A 26,910-nucleotide genomic window follows, 5' to 3' on the forward strand; every position below is an offset into this window, starting at 1 on the left:
AAAATACTTGATTACTGATACTAATCAGGAATGTATAATTTGTGATTGTACAGAAGCAAGTGGACCAATGAATAGGACTTTGCATTCTTAGTTGATTCTGCAAAACTTGCATTACAGTTTTCATTTTAAAAAGATTTTTTTTATTTAGTTTTGTCACAGTTTTTGTTGATAAAATGAAAACTGCTGGAAGGAGCTGCGGGTAACATTAGCTAATCTTAGTCTAATGTTTCCAAGCATTGGTTATCCCTGCTCATACTAATGTACACTCTGGCTCAGACACATTCGCCTTCTTCATTCATGGTGGCTATTGCTGTTGTAAAAGCACAAAAAAAGGAATATACATACACAGCCTTTGCACAGATATATAAATGCCTGTGATTGCATTATTTCTCAGTCATCATGAAATTATGCACATATGTTGTTCATTGATGAGACATGCATCAAATTTATGATTTAAAAGTGCTGGAGATATCAAAGCTCCAAATAAAATGTTTCCCAAACTCCCTTTTTGTCATTATCCTTCTGCTCCTGCATTGCTACAGTGTATCAGAGCTCAGCTCAGCTCAGCTCATTAAAGGTGGTTTCAAAGAGATTTCTGCTTCCACGAAGATATGCCTCTGAAAACTAGTTAATGTAATTAACACATTTGGAAAAAGCCACTTTTTTGCAAGGGTGTTATCCTTCCTCATATTATTATCTTCCTGTTGCTGTTTCACGCATGCTTGCCTACTAAAGCGAGTGAAAACAGGTAATGATCAGATTTTATAATTTATAATGCTGGAAAGCTTAAAATAAAGCAATATAAAAATGAAATCAATATACATTGAAGGGTGATGATCATTGGATAAACAGCTTGCATTTTATTTTAGTTTTGGCCATTGGGTATATAGGTCATGATAACAATATACTAATTACATTAACTAGATCTGGAAATGTGACATAAAAAAGTATGACAGGGCAAGAGTCATGAGCAGTCAGGTGATCACACAGGTTACAAACACACCCCTAGGTTAGTCAAACCCATTTGCAAGAGAAAATACAGATGGAAAATAACATTATAACACATATTTCAACATTTTTGACCAACCATACTTACTGTAGCTAAAATAAAGTCAGCATGCTAAAATTCTCACAGTGACTGTACTTACATGCTGATGTTAAGCAGGTACACTGTTAGTTTAGCGTATCAGCCTGCTAACATTTGCTAATTAGCACAAAACACAAATTCGTTTGGCTGTTGGACAAACTGAAATTTTGAGCTGATGATTAACATCTGAACAAAACGTCATGATAATCCATCCAGTAGTCGAGATATTTTGGTGACGCCAAAGGTGTAATTAACTGGAGATAAGCTGTAAGAATTCTTAATAAAACAACTGGATTTGCGTGTGAGCACCAGACAGAAAGAACAAGTTGAGATACCCTGTCACTAACAGATAGATAAAAACAGATGGGTGACAAAGCAAAGGGAAAATGTAAAAAATATGTGGAGAAACAACTCATTTGTCAACTCATTGTCAAAGGATGACAATGCCCCCATCCATGTGGCATGAGGGGTCACTGAATGGTTGGATGAGTATGAAAATGATGCCTTCACACAGTTGAACACCTATGGAAGATTTTGGATTGAAGTGTCAGGCAGCGCTCTCCACCACCATCATGAAAACACCAAATGAGAGAATATCTTCAGGAAGAATGGTGTTCATCCTTGAGTAGAGTTCAGAGACACTGAGAATCATTGCCAAGGAGCACTGAAGCTGTTCTAGTCACCCGGCTTAGACACTTGATTGTTTTTTCCTTTGTCACCATCTGTATGAGAACAAATGTGACACATAGAAATATCCTCACATTTTGCATGTACAGTTTAAGAGAGTGGATATCTATGAGTTGAGTCAGTTCTTTATGTATCTCTGGGTGACCCCAGAAGGTCTTCAGTGTAACATTTTATAAACCCTGAGCTTCTACTCCTCCCTCCACTCTCGTGGTTTCATCTGCTCATCACCACATCGTAGCCTCTGGGTGTAGGAGAGTGTGTCAGCTATTGACGAGCTAATCTGCATTTTCCATGCCAGCTCTGTTTGACCTTTACAAATATTGATTTTTGGAGGAGAGGATTAGTGAAGCACAGTGGCCCAGTAGGAGTACTAGTAGTTGCTTTCTGGTTCAGATTTTATCTCTAAACAGATACAAAGTGGATTTTTTTCAGGAATTAAATAAGGAAAGCTCTAAACATTGACGGCACAGTGTTACAGTGGTTAGCACTGTCGCCTCACAGCGAGAAGGTTCTGGGTTCAAATCCCGGGCCTGGGGCCTTTCTGTGGGGAGTTTGCATGTTCTCCCTGTGCCTGTGTGGGTTCTCTCCATATGCTCCACTTTCCTCCCACAGTCCAAAAACATGCATAATAGGTTAATTGGCAACTCTAAAAGTGCCCATAGGTGTAAATGTGTGCATGACTGGTTGTTTGTCTCTGTATGTCTGCCCTGTAATGCACTAGCGACCTGTCCACGATGTAACCTGCCCTTGCCCAATGTCAGATGGGATTGGCTCCAACCCCGCCGCAACCCTATAAGGATAAGCGGTATAGATAATGGATGGATGGAACCTCTAAACATGAACCTTTGAATTTTTTCCCCATTACTTTTCACCTGCAGTCAGCAAACATACAGCTCATTTGTAAACCCACCACAACTGCCACCTTGAAAAAGTAAGCATATATGCACCAGCATACATACATACATATATACGTCAGTGCTTTGAAGTCCTTTTTAATAAATGTATACTTACACAGGAGACTGCCTTTTCCTGAAGGCCAAAGTTGCAGCACCAGCGGTTTGTGTGCAGTCCTGCTGGGTCCCGGCTGCAGTCAGTCATAAATTTAACGTGTTTGTCAGATAAAGAAAGAAACTAATTTCCATGATCCCTTCTTAATTACTTGTCATGCATCATTAGCCCAGTGTGGTCTCCTAATAGTCGGTCAGAGAGTTTTGTAGATACTCTTGTATGCGTCTGCGAGAGTGATGCCCATGCCGCACCCATCGATCATCTCCTGTCATTTTCATAGGCTTGGGAGTTAATGGGATGGAAATATTAGCCATTTCTAGTGCTGACAGAAAGTCATCTACAGTGGTGAAATAAGACTGAATCATCATGTTGCCTGCTGATAATTGAAGAGGCTGAAAAGTGCTGTTCCAATGAGCTGATCAGTGCAGAATGGAAAACATAATCAAAAGTAAAGCTACTTTGCTTCTTTGTAACAGTCCTTCTCTTTAAATGAAAACAGTAAATGACAAATGTGACATCCTCAGGAACCTGTCTCCATGCAATGTGCAAATAACACACACGAAGATGGTAATTAAAATGCTTCCAAACATGTTGGCACAAAGAAAAACTCCAAAGCTTCTTGTGTAAGCAAAAACTGCACCGCTGAGAATGCTTAGCCCTTTTTATTTAGTTCACTCTAATGCAGCAGCGTTTACACTGTTTAATTATGAGCCTGTCTCACTGGGAAACAGTGGAGCGAAGGAGGGGTTATTAATAGAAATAGTCCTGAGAGATCAGTCGTTAGTCCGCCCTTTAAAAACGGCTATGGTGAGCGGAGAGAGAGAGATAGGTGAAACGTTCCTTTCGGCTCTTGGAAAGATAAAACGAGTTTGAAACAGCCCGGAATCTTTGTGACAGGAAGGCGATTAGCCGATGAAGCATGTCAAATTAAAAGAGCGTGAGATGCAGATTCCACTCACACTCAGATTGAATTCTTTTACAGTTTTGGCATGACTCAGCTCATAATCCCAGGCAGGATTTTAATTTCAATATAAATCCCCCCTCCGCTTAGTCCCCACATGTGCTTCCAGCCCTACAAGGCACAAATTCAAAACAACAAGCTGGATTTTCAACATTGAGAATCTCGCCTTTGGTGGCATGGTAAAATTGTTTTGTTGCATGCTATGATAATTTAGTGCATTACGGCTACTGTGCATAAATACAGAGGATGTAGCGCACCGAAAGCATTTAGTGAGAAAATTGTAGTCATTAACATATTTTACAGGCTTTGATTGAGGTATTTTGGAGGTTTGCAAGACTCTTTTTAAAATCTCTAGAGAAAATACTTTCTTTAAGTTCCCCAACCACAAAGGTCCCTGACCCCATCACCCTTTAGAATAAAAGCTGCATACAGTTTACTGAACCTACAAAAAGTCCAAGTATATCACATATTAAAGGTCCCATATTTTACACTTTTCTGGTGTTATATTTTTAAGTGTTCCATAAGAAGATATATTTATGGTTTTAAGTACCGTAATCCATCTTAATGTAGTTTAATATCTCCTCTCTCAGGCTTCTCTCTGGAGCTGTAGTAAAAAACAGGTCAATGAGCCACTCAGGGAGAGCAGGCCCTGAGCCTCTCTTCTGATTGGCTGACTGATTCCTGAGTGATTGAATAAAAATGAAGCAGATTTCAGGTAAACGCAGAGAAACCAAATCCATGATGCTGACTCCCTCATAACCTCATCATTTTATGTCTACACAGTATGTTAAATATATGAAGAATACAGAATATATTACTTCTGGATGTGGAGGTTTTAAGTGGTTTAAGTAATTACCTTTGCTTGAGCAGTTGGTAAAGGAATATAATTACTTACTCATAAACTGAGTCATGGTGGGGTTCGACTGATCAAGGTCAAAAGGATGGATCAAATGAATAAAAATAGTGCAATAGTGTATGAGGATTTAACAATTTAAAGAACTGACTGAACTCCCGAAATGCACTTGAGTAAAAGTGAAAATTGTTCTTTATTATAACTACCTACCTCTTGAGAAGCATCTTGGTCATTAACATACGGGCTTCCATTGTGGTTTGCGAAGGCTGGCCTTTGTCATACAGTGTGTAAGAGGGAAGTAGTCTCCACTTTGTATTGCAGTGTTCACACACCGTTTTCATCAGTCCAACTTTCGTGAGAAATCATCCTGAAATCCACTGATGGAGAGAAGAACAAAAGCTTTCTAAGCTCTGGGGAATGGGAATGAGATATAATATTAGGAGCTGTCAAAAAGAAAATCAGCGGAGTGAAAAGTCCTCAGGCTTTGCAGGAAGACATTGTGCTCAAATCGCCCCCAGAATCATAATATATTTACTCTTTACAGCTGTTTCTGCTTATGCACTGTTTCCTTGAAATATCCCAAACTCTTTCTTTACAGCAGGTTGGCATGGTCATGGATAGAAAGGAAGAAGCAGACGTGTGTATCATCCATTGCTCTGTTTCTGTAGCTCTGCAGTTGACATTGTCTGTCAGGTAAAAGTACAACTGAGGCAACATAAACATCCATATGATGTCATTCCTCTGGAAGCCAGTGAAACAGCCGCATTTTTTTGCTTTCTAATGTGGGATGTTGCATAAAGCCGACGGGGCCTTTTGTCTTTGATCTCACAGGATTTTGTTCGTGGTCGATACCGTGTTTTTAGTGGGAGTTTGAGGATTGACTGCATGGCCTACTTTCGTGACAGCGTTCTGTCAGCTGTCTCAGGGTTTTCTCCCCGCATTGTCTAGTGATCTGCTCAACAATCCTGCGCCTGCTGCCAAGAAGATTTGGCTCATGTACGAAAAAGCCAATCCAGCCTCCAATGTGCACCGCGATCAACAGTGAAGAATTAAGTTGGTCCTTGTCCTGAGAAACAAATTGAATGCCTGCTTTGATTTATGCACTGATTGCAATTGCTTATGTTGGTTTGAACCAGCTGAAGTGAGGCTTGGATACTTTGGTGTGACATTAGTGTGACAAATGTAAGATGACAGGGAAAATGATTTGAAATAAGAGGTGTTGGGGCAACATATTAGAGCCCATGGGTACCGGTACGAAGAGTGCAGGTTGTGCTGATGGATAGGTCGATTCCAGCTGGAGCTCAGCAGGAGCACTGATGCTCCAACACTCAGCCACTTCCATTAGTCCTCCATCATTTTCATTTCATGTAAACAGGCCTCTCATAAATTCAGGATTCAGTGTGAAGAGTGATGTGGTACAGTGTCCTCCCTGCAAATACCATGTTCCTTTAAAGCTGGCTATAAAACCATTTTTAACTTTAATACAGCACAAATCCTGAAAGGTGTTTCCTTCCCTGTTTACTCGGGCTTGTCTTTGAGGCTCTCTCACAACACACTCAGATCTAAAGCTGATGTGTCCATGTCTTGCTCACTGCTGTTCAGGAGACACTTTGTATTTCAGCAGTGTTTATCACAGGTTAAGAAAATCTGACTCTTGGTCATTAGTCATTTCTCCTGTGTATTTGAGTTCACAGGAATCCACCTCTACGGTAGCTACACCGTGCAGTCAGTACACACTCCCAGCTGCCTTTCATCAGATTTTTAAACTGAGAAATAATAAACAAGAAGAGAACATCTGTTTTAAGCTGAGGTAGAGCTATTTTGGTGGGTGTCAAAATAAATATGATAACTTGTAAATGCGGTATGACTGTTTGTGCCTGTCAGCGTTGATTCATCAATATGGTGAATAATGTCTCATGAAACAGGTGTATTTTTTAAATACAACTTCAAACAACACGATTTATTTTGGCCACATGAGAACGGCTAACAGACAGTTGCCTATTAAAACATCCAGCACTCAGAGAGCAACAGTCACCTTCATTTGAAGACCATTATTGATGCTGCAGGTGGTGTTTAGTTGGTATAGTTGGTTTTCAGAGCTGAAAAAAACTTCCTGCAGAGTCTAAAATTAGGTCAATAATCATGTGAACTACAACAGTTAACCTGCAGGCAATAAAACTGAGCTGAAAGACCCTAAAATGCTCTGTAAAGCTGGGGAGAACTGCAGAGTCAGGCAATAATTGTCTGTGGGTTTGACACCATTACACAGTTTTAACCATGAAAATGCCCCCTCCAAAAAAAGTCTTGTTTATCTGTTAAAATATGCTGGATACTGAGTTGATGCAAGATGTTTTCTTTGTTTTTTTGACTCAGGACCATTGAATACACATGAAGTACAAACAGAACATAAAATACATATTATATTAATTTAATATAATTTTATTATAATCATAACAGAACAATGGCCCTTTCTATCCAGCTTTTATGTTATTGGAAGATGATGTTACATATTTTTGTAAACCATCGACGGAACACTGCTTGACCTGTAATGTCCATGGTGATGGATGAGCACTATAGGGATTAAGCAAATAGTTGTACATTATCCTTCTGAGTTTAGTTTCTTTAGCTTCTCACAGCATCAATTAGAAGCCAATAATTCTCCTAAACTCTACAAACTCCAATATTTGAACTTAAACTTAAATACACTCCAGTTATTATTTCCAGTACTGGAAATAGTGGACTGTAGAGTTACTCAAGAACTGTATTTTACCCGAGTATTTCCATTTCATGGAAATTACTTTCCAGATTCTGTTTATCAACACAAAATATAATGAATGAATGAATGAATTATAATCAGATAGATGGATTGAGCTACCCAACAGTATGTATAGGTAAATCTAGCTATAATATTAAAGTAATACATAATACATGTACTGTTACTGTATTGAAATTTGTATACAGAACGTTTCCTTGTAACAGAGTGATTCTGTACTGTGGTGTGGCTTCTTTGGTCTTAGACCACTGAGTATCCACATGGATAACTTGAGTGGTGACAGTAAGATGAAAAATACATTTTATGGCTTTGTTAAAACAAAAAATGTCTTCACAAATAACGTGTCTCTCTCATTGACTGAGAAACTGATCTAAATGACATGTCCTGTCTGTTTGTAGATCTCCTCTGTTCGTAAACCACAGCGCAGCACCTACACACAACAAGTGGAGCTTCATTACAGTCAGCTGATCGGAGTGTGTGTGTGTGTGTGTGTGTGTGTGTGTGTGTGTGTCTGTGTGTGTCTGTGTGTGTCTGTGTGTGTCTGTGTGTGTCTGTGTGTGTGTGTGTCTGTGTGTGTGTGTCTGTGTGTCTGTGTCTGTTGCAAGCATGGTCATATGTGGCTATATACCTGAAACAGTGGCAGGGCAAATACAATTTAATATTAATTTAATACTACAAATAATAATAAATTACTACATTATTATGGAAACAGGTCAAATATCGTCTATCGACTTTTGCAAAGGCATCAGCAATTGATCTATTGTCGATCACCGATATCATCGTCCATCAGCACAGCCCTAGAGTACACTGTGTGTACTGTGGATAGTGTTTTATATTTCTATTATGTTGGCTCAGTCTCAGTGTTGGCGCTGCTCAACTATTGCATAATGATATGTTCAGTGCTGTCACAGTGAAGCTGCATGCTATCAGATTAATTCCTTCTAAAGCACCTCTCAGAGACCATCTGAGGGGTCTTACTGATAATCACATCAGGATGACTTTGACAAAGCACCCTGTGAGTACAAAACACTGGGAATACTTCACTGCTATGCTGCAGCTCCAGCCACTGAGTCCACATCTTGTTTTTTCCAAAACTTAAAAATCACAATTACTTATCTGCACTTGGCCTTCATGTCACAAGTGAAATTAGTTGTCAGTGATTCTATTTTTAATGACCTTAATTCTTTCCATTTAGTCTGCTTGTGTAGTTAACAAATATGAATAAATCTCATGAAACAGGGGGAGAAACAAAGTGATGGAACAGAACAGACATAATGAGAGCAGGATGAATTTCAAAGGTGCTTATGGAGGCTGAAAACAGAAATAGCATCAGAGCTGTGATATTGGCAAGTTCTGATGTGTAAGGAAATGCAAGCAGAGCATGCCCTGAGTTATCAGTCAGTGTCAATAGTAAATCTATTAAACAAATAATGTTGTACATTTGTCATAAATTACATGCAGGGGGACGGCTTGATAAGGATTGAAACATTACTGTCAAATACAGTTTTTGGTCAATTTACACTCTTTCATCATCCTTGTCATCCTAATCGACATCATCTTTCGGCATCATCATCATCATCAACATCATGTGGTTGCAATGAGAAGCAAAATAAGGCCAAAGTGTTCCACACACAGTAAATAGTTTTCATGCTGCAGAATAGAAAACAAAACAATAAAAAGAAAATCTCCCTTGAATCTCCAGAATTACTTTAAAAGTCTTTTGCGTTTTTAAAGAGTTGTATAATAAGTTTTGCATCACAACTGCATTAGGTGTCTTCACACTATAGCAGTGAAAGATAACATGCTGAATTTCTTTATGGTTCAGTTCCAGTTCCTCCCTCTGAGCATTTAAAACTGACTTACTGACAAAAACGTGCTGAAAAACCTCCAAACCAAGATGTGAATTTTCTCTGTGTTGTAGCCCGTCCCTGTTCCCTTGGCTCAGTTAACATTCAACTGAATTCTACTTTCTTTAATTCTGTTAATATATTTCCTGTTGTTCGTAATCTGCCTGTTTGTGTATTTTTACATTAGTTCTTGTGTCAGAGACTCTTTGGCTGCTTCACATTTTAAAAGCACTGAAGTTAAAGTTAAAAGTGAAGCTATGTATTAAACTGCAGCACTGCAAAAGTTAGCTAGTTTTAAGTTAGCTATTTGTAATGTAATACATTTTTGAGTATTTTATTTTTTTACTTAAGGTCATTCATTGAGATGGACGTTTTCTCTCTGAGACCTCAGTCTCTTTCCCTCTGTTGCCACTTTTAAAGGGAATGAGAGGAAGTTCATGTGATTGGTCATTACTGAAGCTAGGCTCTGACTCCACCTACTCATTCTGGACTCCTCCCACTAACAACGAATTGTTTACCTGGTTTGCGCCACTACCTGTGATCACACCCATTTGTGTTTTTTCTTGGAGATTTCGCTTGCATTTCTCTCTGCGCCTTATTTCAGGATAATCGTGTCCAAAGTGTCTGGCCGTGCTAACAGCTCTGTACCTCAGCTAAATGCTCTCAACATGCTTCTTTTGACAATGCTAGCATGTTGGCTTTTAGCAGGTATAATGTTTACTATGGACAAGTTGGTTTAGCATCTTAGCATTTGCTAATTAGCAATTGACAGCTAGATACTGATGGGAATGTCTTGTATCTAATAGTTGTAGAAATGTTTTAATTTGAACCAAAATCTCCATCTCATTGGGATTATTTAAGCAGATATTGTGATATGCAATTGTGATTTCGGTTGGACTGGTTGGGTGAATGGAGTACATGTGGTAATTTAAGCCTCTCCTCATTAACCATTATTCTCAGTGCTCACTGGAGACCTGCACTGTATAGACTGCTTATCTTCACAGCTGTATTCAAAAACAGCCAATTAATGGAAATCAATCATGGGCTCGTGATGCCTTTTGCCAGGTAAACGTGCTGCAGGCTCATTATGTTCGGCAACAGTTGAACCTATTTACTCTGCTTCTACAAAACTTTGTTACGTTCTCCGCGGGAAGTATCAAATCCTTGGAGGTCTGTCTGAGTAAACACACTGTAATTCCCCCACAAAACCCCACGAGACTGCTGTTCTGATGCAAACGAGTGATGATTCATGAGATAATGCCTGTTTGTGTGTGGACTGCGATGCTTTTTCCCAGGGTTCCATGCAGTGAAGAGCTTTGTTATAGACTGGAGGGGTTACGACAACAGTCAGTAACAGCGAAGAGCCCTGGGCTAACTGGTAAGCACAGAAACCCTCTGCTTAAATCATCCAGGGACAGCTAAGTAAGACAGCTCAGCCCGGGTCCTGAGTGTCTCAGACTTTACCCGACCTCTGTCACAACTGTTTTTGTCTGACTTTCTATAATTAGAGAGCTCACTGAGGCTGCAGCAGTCAGCCACTGGTATAGTGCAAGTCACAAAACACTCAGGGCTGTGTTTGGGCAAAAAGCTCCACAAATTATCAGGGAGGCAGCGAGGAGCATCCATTGTGTAAGGCGTCAACCTGAGGCACTTAGAGTGCTGTGACGAGTGGAGATGGTACTAATAATGGTGCTGGCCTAGTCGCTCAAGGCAGAGGAAGGACAACTTGTTGACAAAACAGGCCAGTTATCAGGTGTTTTATGTCTGAAAATCTTATTTTCTTAAGACAACTGAGAAACTGAAAAACCTATTTTGCCTGTTTTTAACACGAATCAACTTGTTTTCAGCATCGTAGGAGTCTGGTTTCCTGATGTTTGATGCAAAGGCTTCACTGATGTTGAGATGAGAGCTACAACGATTAGTCAATTCATTAATTAGTTGATCGCAGAAAATGAATCTCCAACTTTTTTAATAATTGACTAATTATTATTTAACAAATTTTTTAAGCAAAGCTGTCAACATATGCGGATTCCAGCTTCTCCATTATAAGGGTTTGATGCTTTGTTTGTCATGTATATACACTTTGAGCTGTGATACATTATACGAGAACTTTTTTCACTGTTTTCTGCCATTTCTTAAAGCGATTAATTGATTTATCGAGAAAATAATCTGCAGAGTAATTGATAATAAAAATAATCGTTAGTTTCAGCCCTGGTCAAGATCAGATTGCATGATACCAGCGTGTTAATGGCCTGACTTGGCAGATGTGAGGCATCAAGAACAGAAATGAGCATCTGGTGCCACAATTTGTCTTTTTTTTTTTTATCCCATGTGGTTTATCAACCAATCAGCATCTTTGTTCAAGACTGGATTTTAACCATTGGGAGCTTACAGGATGTGCTCTGTAATAGACATGGACATTCTGCAGGACTAGACAAAAAAAATACCAGTACCTGCCTATAGCTGATGTTACAGCAACACATTTGACAGCTACACATCTTCTCATTGCTTTGTTTTTTCAGTTGTCACATTGGTTCCCAAATCTATGGTAATAACATGTTTCTGTCTACATGATTAGCACAAATATGCTCAATTTATTCACAAAAGTTAAATTTCACTCTGAGCTAATAAAATGCAGTAGAAAAAGAAGCAGCTCTTCCCATGGGGGGAAAAAAACCAAAACTCAAGAGATCTATTTTAAAACATAAGGACGTCACTACGGATGGATTTAAAGAACAGGAAGACCAGCGAGTTTGCTGAAAAACAGTAACTGCAGCTGTTATTTTCACTGAGGTGGTGAAAAATTACCCACATGAGGATGGGTGGAATTAAAGTCACTGACCAGAGAAGGTAATGTTAAATTAATCTCCTGGCTGTTTCCTTGTTCTGCACGAGGCTTCTGTGACCTGTTATCAAACACTGTAATTAATAACATTAAATAACTGGATTTAATGCTATATCCCAGGGTGGACTCATCCATGGTCCTCCCACATTTCTGAACAGATTTACTATTTCTTTCATTTGTATCAACAGTCTGGTGAGTGGTTATTTTTTTAAAGGGTAAGTATACCCTCAAATTCAGCTCGAACCCTCTCTGACAGCACTTTTAAAAAATGCAAAAGCAGAAGTGAGGGAGCGACGACTGTAGGAGGTGTGGCCTCGTTGCTATGTAATGTGTGATGTGGGGGGGTCAGGTGGCACTGGGGTGACTGTCTGACCAGTCAGAGCTAACCAGACATGATAATTCACTGTCAGGCCTCTCTGTCCACTGTCAGACAAGGAGTGTGGTGACAGTCACTGGAAGCTTATTTATGGCCCTTTGATAGAGTAACAGTGTGGGTACCTGTGTTGTAGCTGAGCTAGCGGCTCCACTATGTGAAGCAGCTCAGTATGTTTGTCGGGTAGTGCCAGTACATAGCTACACACCCTGTTTTTTGTCACAGTTAACAATAACGTTCTTTAGGGCTGAGCAATTAATCAAAACATTTTTCAAAATTGCAATAATATGTCCATGTGCTAAGAGTTTTTTGATAAAGGTAAAATATGCCACAACTACGAAGGGGTATTAAGACCATCAATGAGAAAAAATATGAGAGGAGGAAGATTTTTTTTTTTTTTTTTTTTTTTTTTCATTATGCACTACGAGAGAGATTTAACCGACAATATTTGTCCATTTCCCGCTTCTTCAGTTTGCACGAATGCGGCCACCTCCCAAGCTTGTGTGGTTTTACTTCTGAACAGACACATTTTTCAGCACAATTTCTTCAAAGTCCTAATGCTGACAACTACGCTGTGTTTATGAGCCAAAAGAGAAAGAAGTTCTGTGTTGCTAAAGCCGATTCTGAAGTAAAATTTCATCAGTTGATACAAGGCATCTCGTAGAGGCAGCCATACGCGCTGTTTGATATCGTCTCAAAAGGTCGACATTAATCTCGAAATGTCAAGTTTATTCTCGACATTTTGACTTTATTCTGGAAAGGCAGTGCGGGCTCTTCTGACGCAGTGCGACTTTATTCTCGGCCACTGGTCTGCTTTTCATACTTGATGCAACCACAGTTGTAGGTGTCAACATATGAGATGGACCTCAGAGTGTTTCCTGAGAGAAAAGCAGCTCAACCAAACTTTCAAACACAAGCAGACACAAAGAAGAATGAGCAGAATAGCAATGTTTACACACAGTACGTTTGGTTGAAAAAAAATTACAAATTCACATGACTATACAACACTCAATAATCCATTTATGTAGCATCAGAGAAAATTAATCCTACCCAAAACGTATGCCTGAAAAGCTCAGTCTCTAGCAGTGCTACTTTGCATAAAAAAGGAATTTTAAATAGCAGATTTAAAACATTGTATGGTGTTTCGAAGTGCACATAATGAAACGTTTGGAATTTCAAAACAATCGTGTCCAGTGTTTCCTTCAGGGAAAGTTGTTATTTTCATTACATGACACAATTATTTCTGCTGCTGCCCGGCTTCACATTCAAATACAGATATTCACACTAGGGAGCTGCCCAGTACAACCACAGCCTGCAGCTGGTAGCCACGATGGAGCAGTGTGGATTAAGTTCTTGGCTCAAGAGCATTTTAAGCCAGCAGCTGGTCAGAGTGAGCTGCTCCGCTGTTGTTATCTTGGCAGTGCCTAACTCCTGGCTAATCAAAAAATGAGCAAAGAGGAGGGCATATGTGGAGCCGAGGCGTTAGTTATATAAAAGTGAGTCACATAAAAATTCACCCCATGTACAGTTGTCATGAAGGAGGAAATTAGCCGTGGAGACCAAAACCGTTTTTTGTGCCAGATGGTAAACATGTTTATTTCTGCTGTAAAGTTGGGTGTTTTAATCTGGAAGTCTATGGGGATTGACTCACTTTTGGAGCCAGCTTCGAGTGGTCACTGAAGGAGCTGCAGTTTTTGGTACTTCAGTGTTGGCTTCATTTTTCAGCCCGGGATGTTACTGCTTGGTTAGGTCATGTAGTATGCAGAGAAACTGATAGGCAGCATTGTTTCTTTTAGCCACGACTATTCCACAAACCTAATTATGTTTATTATTGTCACCATGACGATAACCCAGACTCTGACCCTTAACCCTCTAACCGTAAAGACAAACTTATTGTAACCCAAACTATGATCTTTTCCTAAACTTAACTACATAGGTTTTGTGCCTCAGCCTCAAACCATGATCATTTCATAAGCTTAACAGTGTGTTTATTATTGTAACCATGACAACAAAGGTCCAGTACACTATTGTGCTATTTTAGGAGAGGCTCCTATGGGGTGTATCATATCAATGACCTATGTGCTCGTTCAGCTTTGAGGACTTGTTGGGCAGCTGTTTAGATGGAAGAGCGCTCATACATTTTCTACTACATCACATCCTCCCCCACATATCATTTATATTCCTGAATATCAGTTCTGTATATGAGAAGGGTCACTTTTTATTATTTCCAATTAGAAACAAGGCTAGCTTATAATTGGCAGTTGTGTTACCGTCTTATTTGGTCTAGTATTTGTCCCTTGTACTCCCCCACCCTGGCTGTGGCGAGTGGAACGCCTGAGCCTACAGAAGTGCTGATCAGCTCACTGATGTAGTGGTAATGCATTATGGATTTTTCTTCGGCCCTGATTATGTCAAGCGTGCACTTAGCTTCCCTCTCATACAAGCATGTTCTGCAGAGGAGCTGTTCTAATATAGTTCAGTTACAATCTCAGTAGGGGTTCCCTTCTTCTTATCAAGGATCTTCAGACTGGCTCAAACGTACCTGTACAAGAGTAAATCGCTAGTATGTAGGAAAATATACAGTATAATGACCTGCAGGCTACCATCAGTCACTTGAGTGTATCTTCCATCAGTCAGCTTCTCAGAAGTGCATGGATCTTCTCACTGATCTACCTGCACAGTGTTTCCTGCTGGTTTCTTCAGTCTCTTGTGTTCTTCTGAGTTCTTTATAATATTCTGCTTGTTTTGGCCCATTTACTCCAAATCATATACCTTACAATTGTCCATGCCATTTTCCAAACATCACGTAGTGTATGAATGAATTCTTCCTTTCCTCCGGTTCATTAGATTCCGTTTGGCATGAATAGCTACCTGCAGACACTCAAGTCCGTATAGTACATCAGATAAACAAACACAATCAAAGTAGAGGGTAGGAGAAAGTTCTCCCAGTCCCACAAATCACAAGTCAAGTTCATGGTGGCACTAGAGGAAAAGTCAGGGAATCTCCAAAGTCAATAAGTAAACTCCTCTGCAGACCATTAATAGATGTACAAACTCTAAAGCCACCCCATCCAGTTTGTTGAGATATTTCAGTCTGGGTGAAAGTGGTAGACCGACTGCCACTGCAAACATTAGTGCTACACTGTAGCTGTGTTCAAGTTCAGGGGCCACATTCTTCAGAGGCTGCATTTGAAGACCGATTTCATCACAGCAGCACGACTAGACATTTTGAAGGCTTCTTCAAATGTGGCTGAAAAATGAAGGATCCAACAGATTCTTCTTTTCTCGGCCACATTGATCCTTCATGGGCCAATCTATCCCAAGATTCATTGCGCGCAGATAATGAAAGCAAACATTGACAGAGAGCCTGAGGATTACACTTCTAAATGTACGTTTTGGGTTTAATCTCAGTTAAACAGCTAATAGTACAACTGTTAAAACCAATGGCCTTAAAACCTCAAGTTTTTGAGAAAAAAAAGTTACTGGTTGTCAAGATTGCTAGGTGACAGGAGCCACACTTTGCGACACAACTTTTAGGGCGGGCACAGATGATGACCCAAAGCTAAAATCTTTCGTAAACCATGCCGTCTCATTTTGGTTCGGTCTTCGTGGTCTACGATGGCTATGAAGGACTACACTTTCGTGGACAAAAATCTACCACTTTTTATGATATCCATTTTCTGTCTTCACATTCACCCTGATTAATACAACTCACCGGGATTTTTGTCTCTTTTGTGATCAGTAGTGTGATGATTTTCACCACATCTAACAGAAGCTGACCTCACAAACGCAAGATACTTTTAGCATCCACACAGAGCTCAGTTATATCTCGATATGTTTTCTGCTTGTTTTGCTGGTTTGAAAGATGCAGTGCAGATTTAACATTTGGTAGAGTACAGTGGGAGGAGGCGACAGGGGACCCGCTGACAGAAAATAGAGCCAAGATAAAAAAACTCCCACATGAATGACATCAGCTTTCCGAATGCACACTTTCATCAAATTTTCAAATGAACCAGTTATGGAACAAGCTAGTCAAACTTGTTTTCCATAACAAATTTAGAAATAGTTGTTGCAGAAAATACTTGACACTGCCTCTAAGGAGCTATTACATCTGCTCTAACAGAGGTGGCCTAGCTGTTCTGTGCGGACTACATCTACAGCATCTTCGTTCAAGAGCGCTCGTTCGTTCTGGGAGCTTCCTGACTCTTTGAGCCGACCTCATCCCACAAAAAAACTGGAACAATGGAACATTGTAAATGGTTAACAAGTTAGAGATGTAAAATATTTCACTTATGGGAATAGTTTGACATTTTGTTTTTTCAGTCAGTTAATATATCATAGCATTGAGCACAAAGCAAAAGAGGGACACTACAGCCCACCGAGTACCATCTTATTCCTGTTACCTTAAACTGAAAATGAGTGGTTCGCAGGGTTATGTGCAGGACTATGTCTTGACCAAGAGCAAGGAAGTTACTGCTCCTAGCCAAGAAATACACATAACCTCCTGCTATACATGAAACTGTATAGAAATTTAGTATCATGATTATAGTGATCAAAATTATCGTGGTTATCAGTATTACCACGGTATTGGTAAAATGTGCTGAAAATGTTCAAAAAGTAATAAACAGCAAAATAATAACATGTCCAACACATCTATGTCATAAGGGACCAGTATCAGTACTCGGTTTGCCTGCTTCATGTCCACTGTGTAAACAAGGGAATAACAGATTTATTTATTTTTCCTGCTGACACAGTAGACACTCCTGTCATCTGTCCAGCATGATGTTACACCAGAAGCACCGCGGCTACACTGTGCTCGAGGATGAAATGGTGAGCTGCAGCCCTTTTCAAAAACACATAATCACTGATCAAAGCGTCTCACACAGAGGCTCAGCGGCTACAGCTCACTGTTTCTCTCCCGCATCTGTGTGTGCACTGCGGTCACGTGACATTGCTCTGGACAGAAAGGCAAACTCGTCTAGCAGTGTAAACGGAGTCAATTGCCTTTTTTTTTTTTTTTTTTTAAGCAGGTTTCCTCACTTTTAAAAAAGAAAAACAGCTTACACCCACTAACTTTGGTGTAAAAAAGTTTAGAAGGCTAAAAAATTTCTGGAGCAGAGTTGTCACTGCTTTCCACCATGTTTTGATTGACACATAACAAACCCACATTGCTTGCCGCCCATGCGGCTGGGAGACTGTTGCTGGTTGATGCAGTATGTGAACGTGAGCCAAATTAACCACAGTAATTAACCATGTCAATCAGCCGCGGTTATAGTGATCATTTAAACGGTAATACTAACCGCCTGGCATTTCTACCATGATATAGCCTGAAACAGGTAACCGTTTCATATCTACCTCCTGCAGTGTGTCGTGTTCTTTCACTAGTTAAACGAATATGTTATGATATGTTAATTAATGAGATTTAGAGGTGCTGGTTGGTGGGTTTTGTTTCCTTTGGACACAGCCAGACCAGCTGTTTCCTCTTGTTTCCTGTTCTTTGGGGGGGAAGAGAAGTCTTACAACCAAAATCTTACCTCCTTTAAAATGCAGCAGTTAGTGCTCAGAAGACCTACAGCACCAGTCTGTCTTCTGATGTACACTGCTTTGATGCTAAGCAGACTGCAGAAGCAGTTGTAATTGTATATGCAGCTGGCCCAACTTGGTAAATAGGAAGTTATGCAAATAAATGAAAAAATATCACATATTTACAATTACAATTAGAATAATGAGCAAATACATAGGTTTTCAAATGGGCAACTGTAAAGGCCAGTGTGCACAATAGCCCATTAGCTGAAATGTCTCCTGTGAGTGGGTGAAGTGGAGCCTCTGTATCCAGTTTGGAGTTGGAAGTGTTTGCACTGCAGAAACATCTCTCTGCTGCAAAGAAGAGATGTAACCTCAGTGTGTAAAAAAATCACTTTGGGGGGACATAACAAATAACGCGCACCAGAAGTGCAATTGATTGCAGCTTACCAAAAAAAGAAAAAGGAAAAAAAATATATTTCAGTGAGGTGAATCAATGCCCAGCCAACTGTAAAATGATGACTTTTTGATGTGGTAGCTATCAGCAGTGACCTCACAGGAAATTGTTGTCAAACTCTGGTTGATTGTCTTGTTCCTGTGCTCCATGAAGGACAAATGTGGAATAACATTTTCCCCATATTCATTATCCTTGATTGCAAAATAAATCTAAAATTTATATTTTGAGACACATGAACACACAGTTGGAACAGTACAAAGCTGATTCTGCCATCGTAGGAAAAGCAGTCCTGTGAATTATTTTACTCTGATTATTTAGTGGTAAGTTGGAGAGAAAATTTGAATTTTAAATGCTCAAATTTTCTGTCTTTGTTCTCTCTGAGTTTGAATCATCTCTGCTGCTGCTGCTGCTACAGTGGATAATACTACATGAATAAAACCACTTCACATTCCCAAAATACATAAGTAACAAGACAGGTTTTTACACAGTGGCAGAATGTGCTTTGTTCTTGTTCATTTGAGCTACAAGTGTCATTATCAATTTTCGTTTTCTTACTGTAAATACTGCGCTTATTCACAAAGGAGGTGATGAAAGCAGGGCAGGTTTTAATGAAAAGTGTGATGAGTGAGCTGCCATGTGTCCTTCATGCTTTCCAAGATTGATCAATTTTTCCTCAAAGAAGCGACGGAGATGAGGTTGCTTTATCTCTGCCAGGAAGCCAGACAGGCAAGACAAATAGATTCCTGCAGCCTCGCCCTCACCCCCTGACTGGACAGGACGAGTTTGTCTGTCACGCCTGATGGAGCAATACGACGGGCACCTGTCCCCTCTTCACCATGCCTCGCTAGACGCTATCGTGTAACTATAACTCTTCTGTGGTTTTCCTTGACGATGCAGTGACAGCATCACAGGAGGTTTTCACTCCTCCTGCCGTATCACCTCTGATGCAGACATCTGTGACATCTGAAGCTTCTCCTCATGAAGCAGAAGCAGTTTCAGATAATCTAATCTGTCCTTCCAAAGTCTGTCTTTCCCCTGCCTAACCCCTGGCTGTGCAATCGGATCCGAGGGGGTCCAAGAAGAGTCATGCTTCAGCCTCAGTGAACTAATTATCAATTCGATCCAGTGTCAGGGAGCGGCAGCGTGCACTTCATTTGACAGTGCTCTGTTATTTTTGATGGGACTTCTACCCAGCACAGATCGAAGACAGATCCCTGACTCAGGCGTGTGTATGGGGAAGGGAAGGAAAAGCAAAGTGCCATGTTCAGGTGGAGTCTTTTTGTAAACAATGCGTGACTCAGATTGATGTAACTCGACACAATAATTCAGCCTGGTTCAATATCGTTCGGCCTTTTGCTCTAAAAGCATATTTTAACAGGGAGTTACCTGAATTGTGAAAGCAAAGCACTTAAAGTGGCAATTTTTCATCACAATATTATTAATACATGACAGTGATTACCCAGAGTGTTTATTCCGTGCAGCAGTGGGGTGGTTCAGCGGGTAGTTTAAGGTCTCTGTTGTACGAATTCTTCGACTAGGCTGACATTTGTATTCCAGTCTTGGTATTTAAATAGTGAGGTTAGACTATGAGGGCAGTTTTGAATGGTGAATGGTTGGAACATGAATAGGTTGTCTAGGTTGTCACCTTCCACCTTCCAGTGAGGGTAGTATGAATATGTCCTATTTGCAAATGCCAAAAATAGCTCCGTCTCATGAGATGACTTGGTAACTCTGTGAGGAGTTGGAAAAGATGGATGGATGTTTTGTTTATTTTAGGTAATTCTCTGTTTAAGGGATTTTGGCAAAGTATTTAAAGTATAATAACTTACTCATATACTCTAGTGCTTATTTTGCAAACCTAATTTGCTGACCAAACCACTATGTCATGATTTATCTAGGGCTGATCCGACACCACTTATCTCCTCCAAAACAATTTCCAATTCTTCAAATCAGTTTATTGGTTGACCTATATTGTACTTACATATATCCGTCCCAAAGTCTGTAAATATATGTTGATATTAGTGGGTTCCAAAAAATCTTAGACCACTTTTCCAGAATGCAAAGACCAACGTGTAGTACATTTTTGACCTTTTTAGTGACAGCCGCAGTGAGAGAGTGACAAGAAAGTCAGGGAGAGAGAGAGAGAGAAGGGGGGATGACATGCAGCAAAGGGCCGTGAATCGGATTTGAACCCGTGGCCACTGCGGGTAGGACTGAGCCTCGGTGGTACACACTCTACCAGGTGGGCCACTGGGGCGCCTCAAAGACAGACATATTTATAATGATTGAGAAATGAATAAGAGACATATATGCATATAGACTTTTTATATGTATGTTGTTTCAATTAATTTAAACATATATAAATTAATTATATATTGTTAACATATATGGTCAAAACATTTTATATAAAAATTCAGTAGATAAATATTTTTAATGTATGTACACATACAAATTTTACTGTGGGTATTTCGTATATGTTATAAACTTATATATCAGTATATATGTGATAATAATAAATCCCCTTATAGGGGAGGACATATGGCAACATCACTCTTGATACAGGGACATGCAGTATATGTTATGTATTAGAAATCTCTATCCTTGTAATTCTCTGTTCCAATCTGTGAGAGACTGATTGAGTCATCCCTCTGTGTTTAAAATAACATGATGCTGCAACCGAACATTGCTTTTTAAATATTGGGAGACTTAAATCCAACACAGATTACAGACATATTACTTTAACTCCTTTCAAATGTAATTATTGTATTCTAGGACGATTATGGACTGAAAATTGGATTTTGCATTTTCTGTTCAATGGCGCCCTGGAGGCTTAGGGTTTAAGGCACTGACCATGAACATCCCCAGCTCATGTCCAATTTAGGAGCTTTGTTGCATGTCATTCCTCATCCGTCTCTCTCTTCATTTCCTGTCATTGTCCAGTGTCTGGTATCTAACAAAAATATTAATCATGACAAAAAAAAACACTGGCTTAAAAAACCCTCTTTCGGGTGGGAATATTTGTGGGGAAATGTGTCGTAAACAGAGAGTGATGTAGTTCCCCGGTTGTTGGGATTAATTAGAAGAGCAGTTGATGTTGCCCATATGAAACAAAGTGTAAACACAACAACGACATATCATCACCTTTTGAGTTGAAATAAAAAACAGTTGCTTAGACGTCCAGCAGTTGCAGAAAACATTATCATTCACCTAGAGTTGTGTTTGTGTGTTATGATGACTTTTAATCCAACATTCTTTTAGCTCTGATTTTGAGGGAAATATCTGGCTGTTTAGCTGCTAAATTCTCCACTATGTTCACCAGGTATTATGTATACATCTCATATACATATACATATTGTTTTCATATTGTCATTGATGCATTATTATTAAAAATATTATAGATATTATAATATTATAGACGCTTTAACAATCGTTGTTTACATTGTGTTTTAAACCACTCTGACTTTGTTCAGAAAAGTGTAATATATTTAATTTTGATCATCAAGACACTGAGGATCACACCTGATGCTTCACTTGTGCAATCATTCATTAAAAATACTGACATTAATTGTAAAGTGAAACAAAGTAACTGCAGTGCACAGACAATTAAACAAACAGAGGCTTGACAGTTCATCATGGCTCAGTGTTTGTGGAGCCTGCGAAGAAGGGCAAATTTACTTCATATTAAATTTGCTCTCTTTGGATCCCTGCGTAAAGGCAGGTAAACCTTGTTGTTTAAGTTACCACATGTGTGATATCTGGGGATGTGAAGGAAGACATGGCAAATGATTACTGACACATAAATGTATGCAGTATACATTATAGCACCTTTTTCTGGTTCAGATTTCCCTTATTTGTGTGGTGTTTCATGAGTCCTCTGATATCACTTTTTTCTTCATTTCACAGAAATCAGAGTGAAAGCACACAAACATGATAATAGAAGTGGGTGAAAATGGGACACTACTTTCAGGCCTCCTGAGTCCAGGTCTAGTCTGAGTCTAATCCAGTTTCAAACCTGTCAGTATATGTATAACACTGAGTCTCAGCTTGGGCAATATCCAAAATTGTGTACAGTCCAGCCCAAATATCACAATATACGATATTATCGCCCAACAATATAATTATATTGTTGTGTTTTATATTTCAGTTTTTCTTTTTTTTCTTTTTTAAATAATACATAATTATATTATTGTATTTTATGTTTCAAGCGATTTTTCATATATAATTGTGATATTGTACTTATTATTGTTATCATTATAGCATCTTTTAAATAAATTAATTCAAGGTAAAATAAAGAAGTTGAGGGCCTGCCCCTTACAGAAAAACCACATGAAGTTCACATGTGCAAAATCACATGATCACATGTGAAATTTAACATGTGAAAACATGTTAAAATCAAATGTGCTGGCATGTGGGAAACATGGTTTTTGAACATTTTTGATTTGTAGTGTGTGAAGCCCATATATTAAGCCATGTGATATCTTTGGGAATACATGTGAAACCCATCTATATAGTTTGTTGTTTGTTTGTTTTCCGTGTTTGTCAGTAATCGCATAACTGCACTTGTTGAATATGTTATGGTGAAAATCTGCAGTATTTGTCACATGTTACAACATGTAGTAACATGTTTTCCACATGTGCTAAACATGGTTCCACATGCTAAACGATGTGGTACTGTGACACGTGTGATCAAATGTAGGAAACACGTGTATCCACATGTGGTAAAAGATGGGAAATTCATGTGGTTTTTCTATAAGGGGCAGCACCTGAGAAGACCTCATCAAAACATCAACCAGCTTTTTGCTTTACTAATATTTTTCTGCCCCTTCTCTCCTCCAGAGTCGGAAACACGCCAATAAAGTGCGACTGTATTACATGCTACATCCTGTGGATGGAGGCTGCCCCGCCAAGAAGCTCAGAACAGACAATGTGAGTCCTGTTTGAATTCTACACCGTACTGTCCGTCCTGCTGCATGTCTCTCCACGCTCTCAGTAATCACAGACAAACATGCGCACATCAGTCCACACAAACCTTTATTGTTAATGGATTTTCCTGCTTTTCCCAACGTGACCCCCCCACACTCCCGCTCTGTGTCAGAGTGGCTGACAGATAAACAGCAGTGTTTCTAGACCAATGAACAATGCGACAGTGACGACGCTGTGGTTGGATGCCAGGGGATGCCAACCTTTCATCAAACACAAAGACACATTGTGAGTTATCCAGCCCTCCCGGTCCTCCCTGTCATGTCAATTGAAAGTACATGACATCTTTGACAGACACAATTATGCGGCCTGTCATTCCCTGTTCGATAAGTGTTTGGGTGGTGATGTGTGTATTTTGGTTATTGAAGCCTTTTACAGCTTGAAGCAACTTCTGTTCCTCTTCGTCTGCACCAGGGAGAGACAAAAACATGGTTTCTGCGTCCCACTTACCCAGATAAGCATCACGGTGTTGAGATTTCATTGAACATGTAGAGACTTTATGTCGGTGTCACAGTGAACTGGGCATTTTCAATCTAAACTCCTTTCAGGTGGAGTTCAGGTTGATGGAGGAGAGGCTGTAGTGGGGAGATTGGAGTGAAGGGGCCGAGGTCTTCTCTGTGATTACTGGGGTTTTTCCAGCTATCAGTCTGGAAATCTGGGTTTCTGAAGCAGATAAGAACACATCAGGGACTCTATTGCTGTCTCTCGCTGCCTCAGCTCATCATCCAGCCCTGCTATTCTGTTTCTGTTTCACTGTACATTTTCCCGCCAACCCGTCGCTCTCGTCCCTGCCTCTGTCTCTTTTTGTTCTTATCTCTTCCCTGTTTCCCCGTCACACACCTCTGCAGATCTGTTTCCTCCATCCCTTTACTCGTGCCTCTTATTTTCCTTTTCTTCCTATCCTCTTCTTTCATGACTTTTCCTTTCCTGTCAGAAACTTGCCTTTCCTGCTTTCTACTTTCCTATCCTTTCATTTCATCTCCTCTCCTCTACTTTACTTGTTACTACTTTCCTATCTAACCCATCTCCACCTCTTTGCCTCTCGTCTTTATCTCCCCTATGTTTCTTCTGTTCCATGCCTGTGCTCATCAGTTTGTTCCCTTATTCCCTTTTCTCTTGCTTCCCTCTTCTATTCGTTCTTCTACTGTCCTATTCTACCCTTTCCCATTGTTTCCTTTGTATTCCTTTCATCTGTTTTTCTACTTTGCAACGTTTTCCTTGTATTTGCTTTTCTCTCCATTCCTATCTTTTCCTCCACTTTCTCTTTTCCTCCACTTCTTTTTTTCTTTCCATTCCTCTACTTGTCTTTCACTGCCGTTCCTCCACTTTCCTTCCCTTCTTCTAACTCTGCGTTGTCCTCCTCACCCATTTCCATTGTTATCATTTCTCTCCTCCCTCCTCACCCTCATTTTCCCTCCCTTCTCTCCCCTCTCATGTCTTTATCTCTTGTTTCCCCTCCTCAGATTTCCCCTACAAAAGGTCTTTCTCTGACTGTTTCTTTGATGCGATTTTTTTGCGATCTTTGAGACACAGGAGACTCGTATTCTATCTCCTGTCAGCATTCTGCTGATGCTTTAATCACTCCCACTGAAACCACGTGGGACCGGAGTGATGAGTGATGAGACTCGGGTGTAGGAACAGGGACGTCACAGCTCATCATTCTTTCACTCTCCTCTGTGCGTTTCATTACCTCCTTGTCAGACAACACAGGTACAACATACTGTTTGACCGTTTGACACACAGAGTCATACTCTGCTTTAATCTGGCACTATCTGGGCTTTTATAAGAATGATATTATTCTAATAATAATAATCTTTACTGGATATATATATGTATGTGTGTGTATATATATATATATATGAGTAAACAAACGATTATTCAAATCTGGAGCATATGTAACCACAGTGTTTGAGTTTGCTCTGATTATCCTGTTTGTGTCAATGACAGAGAAATCATTACTTGCTGTCACTTTATTCAGGGATTTTTATCACATTTCAGTTGGGGTTTGGCTAATATTGGCTTTTGACAGCTGACTACAGACAGTGGCATTATTACTGTTCCTTTATTTTGTATTCATAATCTTCTTACATATTCAACTAAAATCAACACTAAAACACTAAAAAGAAAAGAAAAAAGAAAAGTTTTCATTGTTTTCTCCAGAGCTATTTCAGGTTGGAAAAGCTACTGAAACTGCGAGTCAGGTAGAAATTTGCAGATTCTGTACTTTTAAAGCTGCACAAATCAATAGTTGTTAGCACATTTGCAATATGTCAGTGTTGTCTTTGCAATTTGTTACTCTTCCCTGAAGTGGCTGAAAATTCAAAAGCCTTTTCACAGCATGCACTTTGACTTGTAATAGTAGGAAAAGCACAAGTGTTGCTAATAACATTAATAATAGCTCTGTTCTATTCAAGTGTTCACCTGTGCTTTTACTACTGTGACAAGTCAAAACATGTCTGTGAGAAAGGAATATTAATGCAGGTTTAAAGGAACCCTGTGGAGTTTATGACCACTACCAACACCAGGAAGCTATAAATGCAAATATAATAGTCCCTGATACCCTCAAGTAAAAGCAGTTATGCAACACTGTAAACATGAAGGCTAGTTAGAGTATTAATCACTCAAAAATCTACTATTAAAATGAAATGGTCTCTTTCATAGTGTTATGTTATATATATTATTAGATTATTATTACTGATGTATTAAAAGTCCATATTTTAAGCTTTTCCTGTGTTTCATTTGAAGTGTTGATCCATAAGAAGATATATTTGTGGTTTTAAGAACCAAAAACCATCTCAATGTAGTTTTACATCTCCTCTCTCAGGCTTCTCTCTGGAGCTCTAGTAATGACAGGTCTGTGAGCCAATAAGAAGAGAGGAGGCTCTGAGCCTCTCTTCTGATTGGCTGACTGTGATCGGAGTGATTGAATAAAAATAAGGCAGATTTCAGGTAAACACTCAGAGAAACCAAATCCTGCAACATTGGATGGTGGGTCCAGGTGGGCGGGGCTTGGGGCCTGGCTGAGAACAGTGAGCGCATTGTTGTGACATCACAAAGTTCCAGAAGTCCTGACGGCTGGTTTTAAGGCTCAGTTTCTGAATACAGGCTGTGTGCATCTCTCTGTGGACTGAGTGCTTTGATACTTTCACAGTATTAATATAGAACCTAGACCTGCTTTATGATCAAAAAAGACTTGGACATCTACCTTTATACAATAATTGACCTTTAATATTCAGCAGCATTTTTAATATACATAAGCAGCATTTTAATGTTGTAGTTGGTAGAAGTGCAGTCAATCAAATGTCAAATAAATATAGTGGAGTTAAAAGTACAATATTTCCCTATGAAATATAGTGAAAAAGTTCAAGCAAAGTACCAAAGCCTTTAAAATTGAAGGTTCAAAACTACTTTCTACCACTGCAGCATTTAAACCCTTCAACTCCACAGTGAATGTTGATAGTAAAACATATTCATGCTGGGTGATTCAGACTTGGCAAAGGGTCCAAGGTGAAAGCA

At 39.5% G+C, this 26,910-nt stretch overlaps 1 protein-coding gene across 3 annotated transcripts in view; it reads left to right on the top strand.

The window, feature by feature from the left end:
* Positions 1–26,910, top strand: part of zmat4a (zinc finger, matrin-type 4a) — a 140,523-nt gene that overhangs the window by 28,456 nt on the left and 85,157 nt on the right. For all 3 annotated transcript variants that reach the window (XM_056377267.1, XM_056377266.1, XM_056377265.1), the window contains one exon: positions 23,251–23,340. In XM_056377267.1, coding sequence (XP_056233242.1) covers positions 23,251–23,340 — 90 coding nt within the window. The remainder of the gene's footprint in view (positions 1–23,250; positions 23,341–26,910) is intronic.

The sequence above is a fragment of the Seriola aureovittata genome, chromosome 5 (assembly GCF_021018895.1).
Source record: "Seriola aureovittata isolate HTS-2021-v1 ecotype China chromosome 5, ASM2101889v1, whole genome shotgun sequence".
Taxonomy (NCBI): domain Eukaryota; kingdom Metazoa; phylum Chordata; class Actinopteri; order Carangiformes; family Carangidae; genus Seriola; species Seriola aureovittata.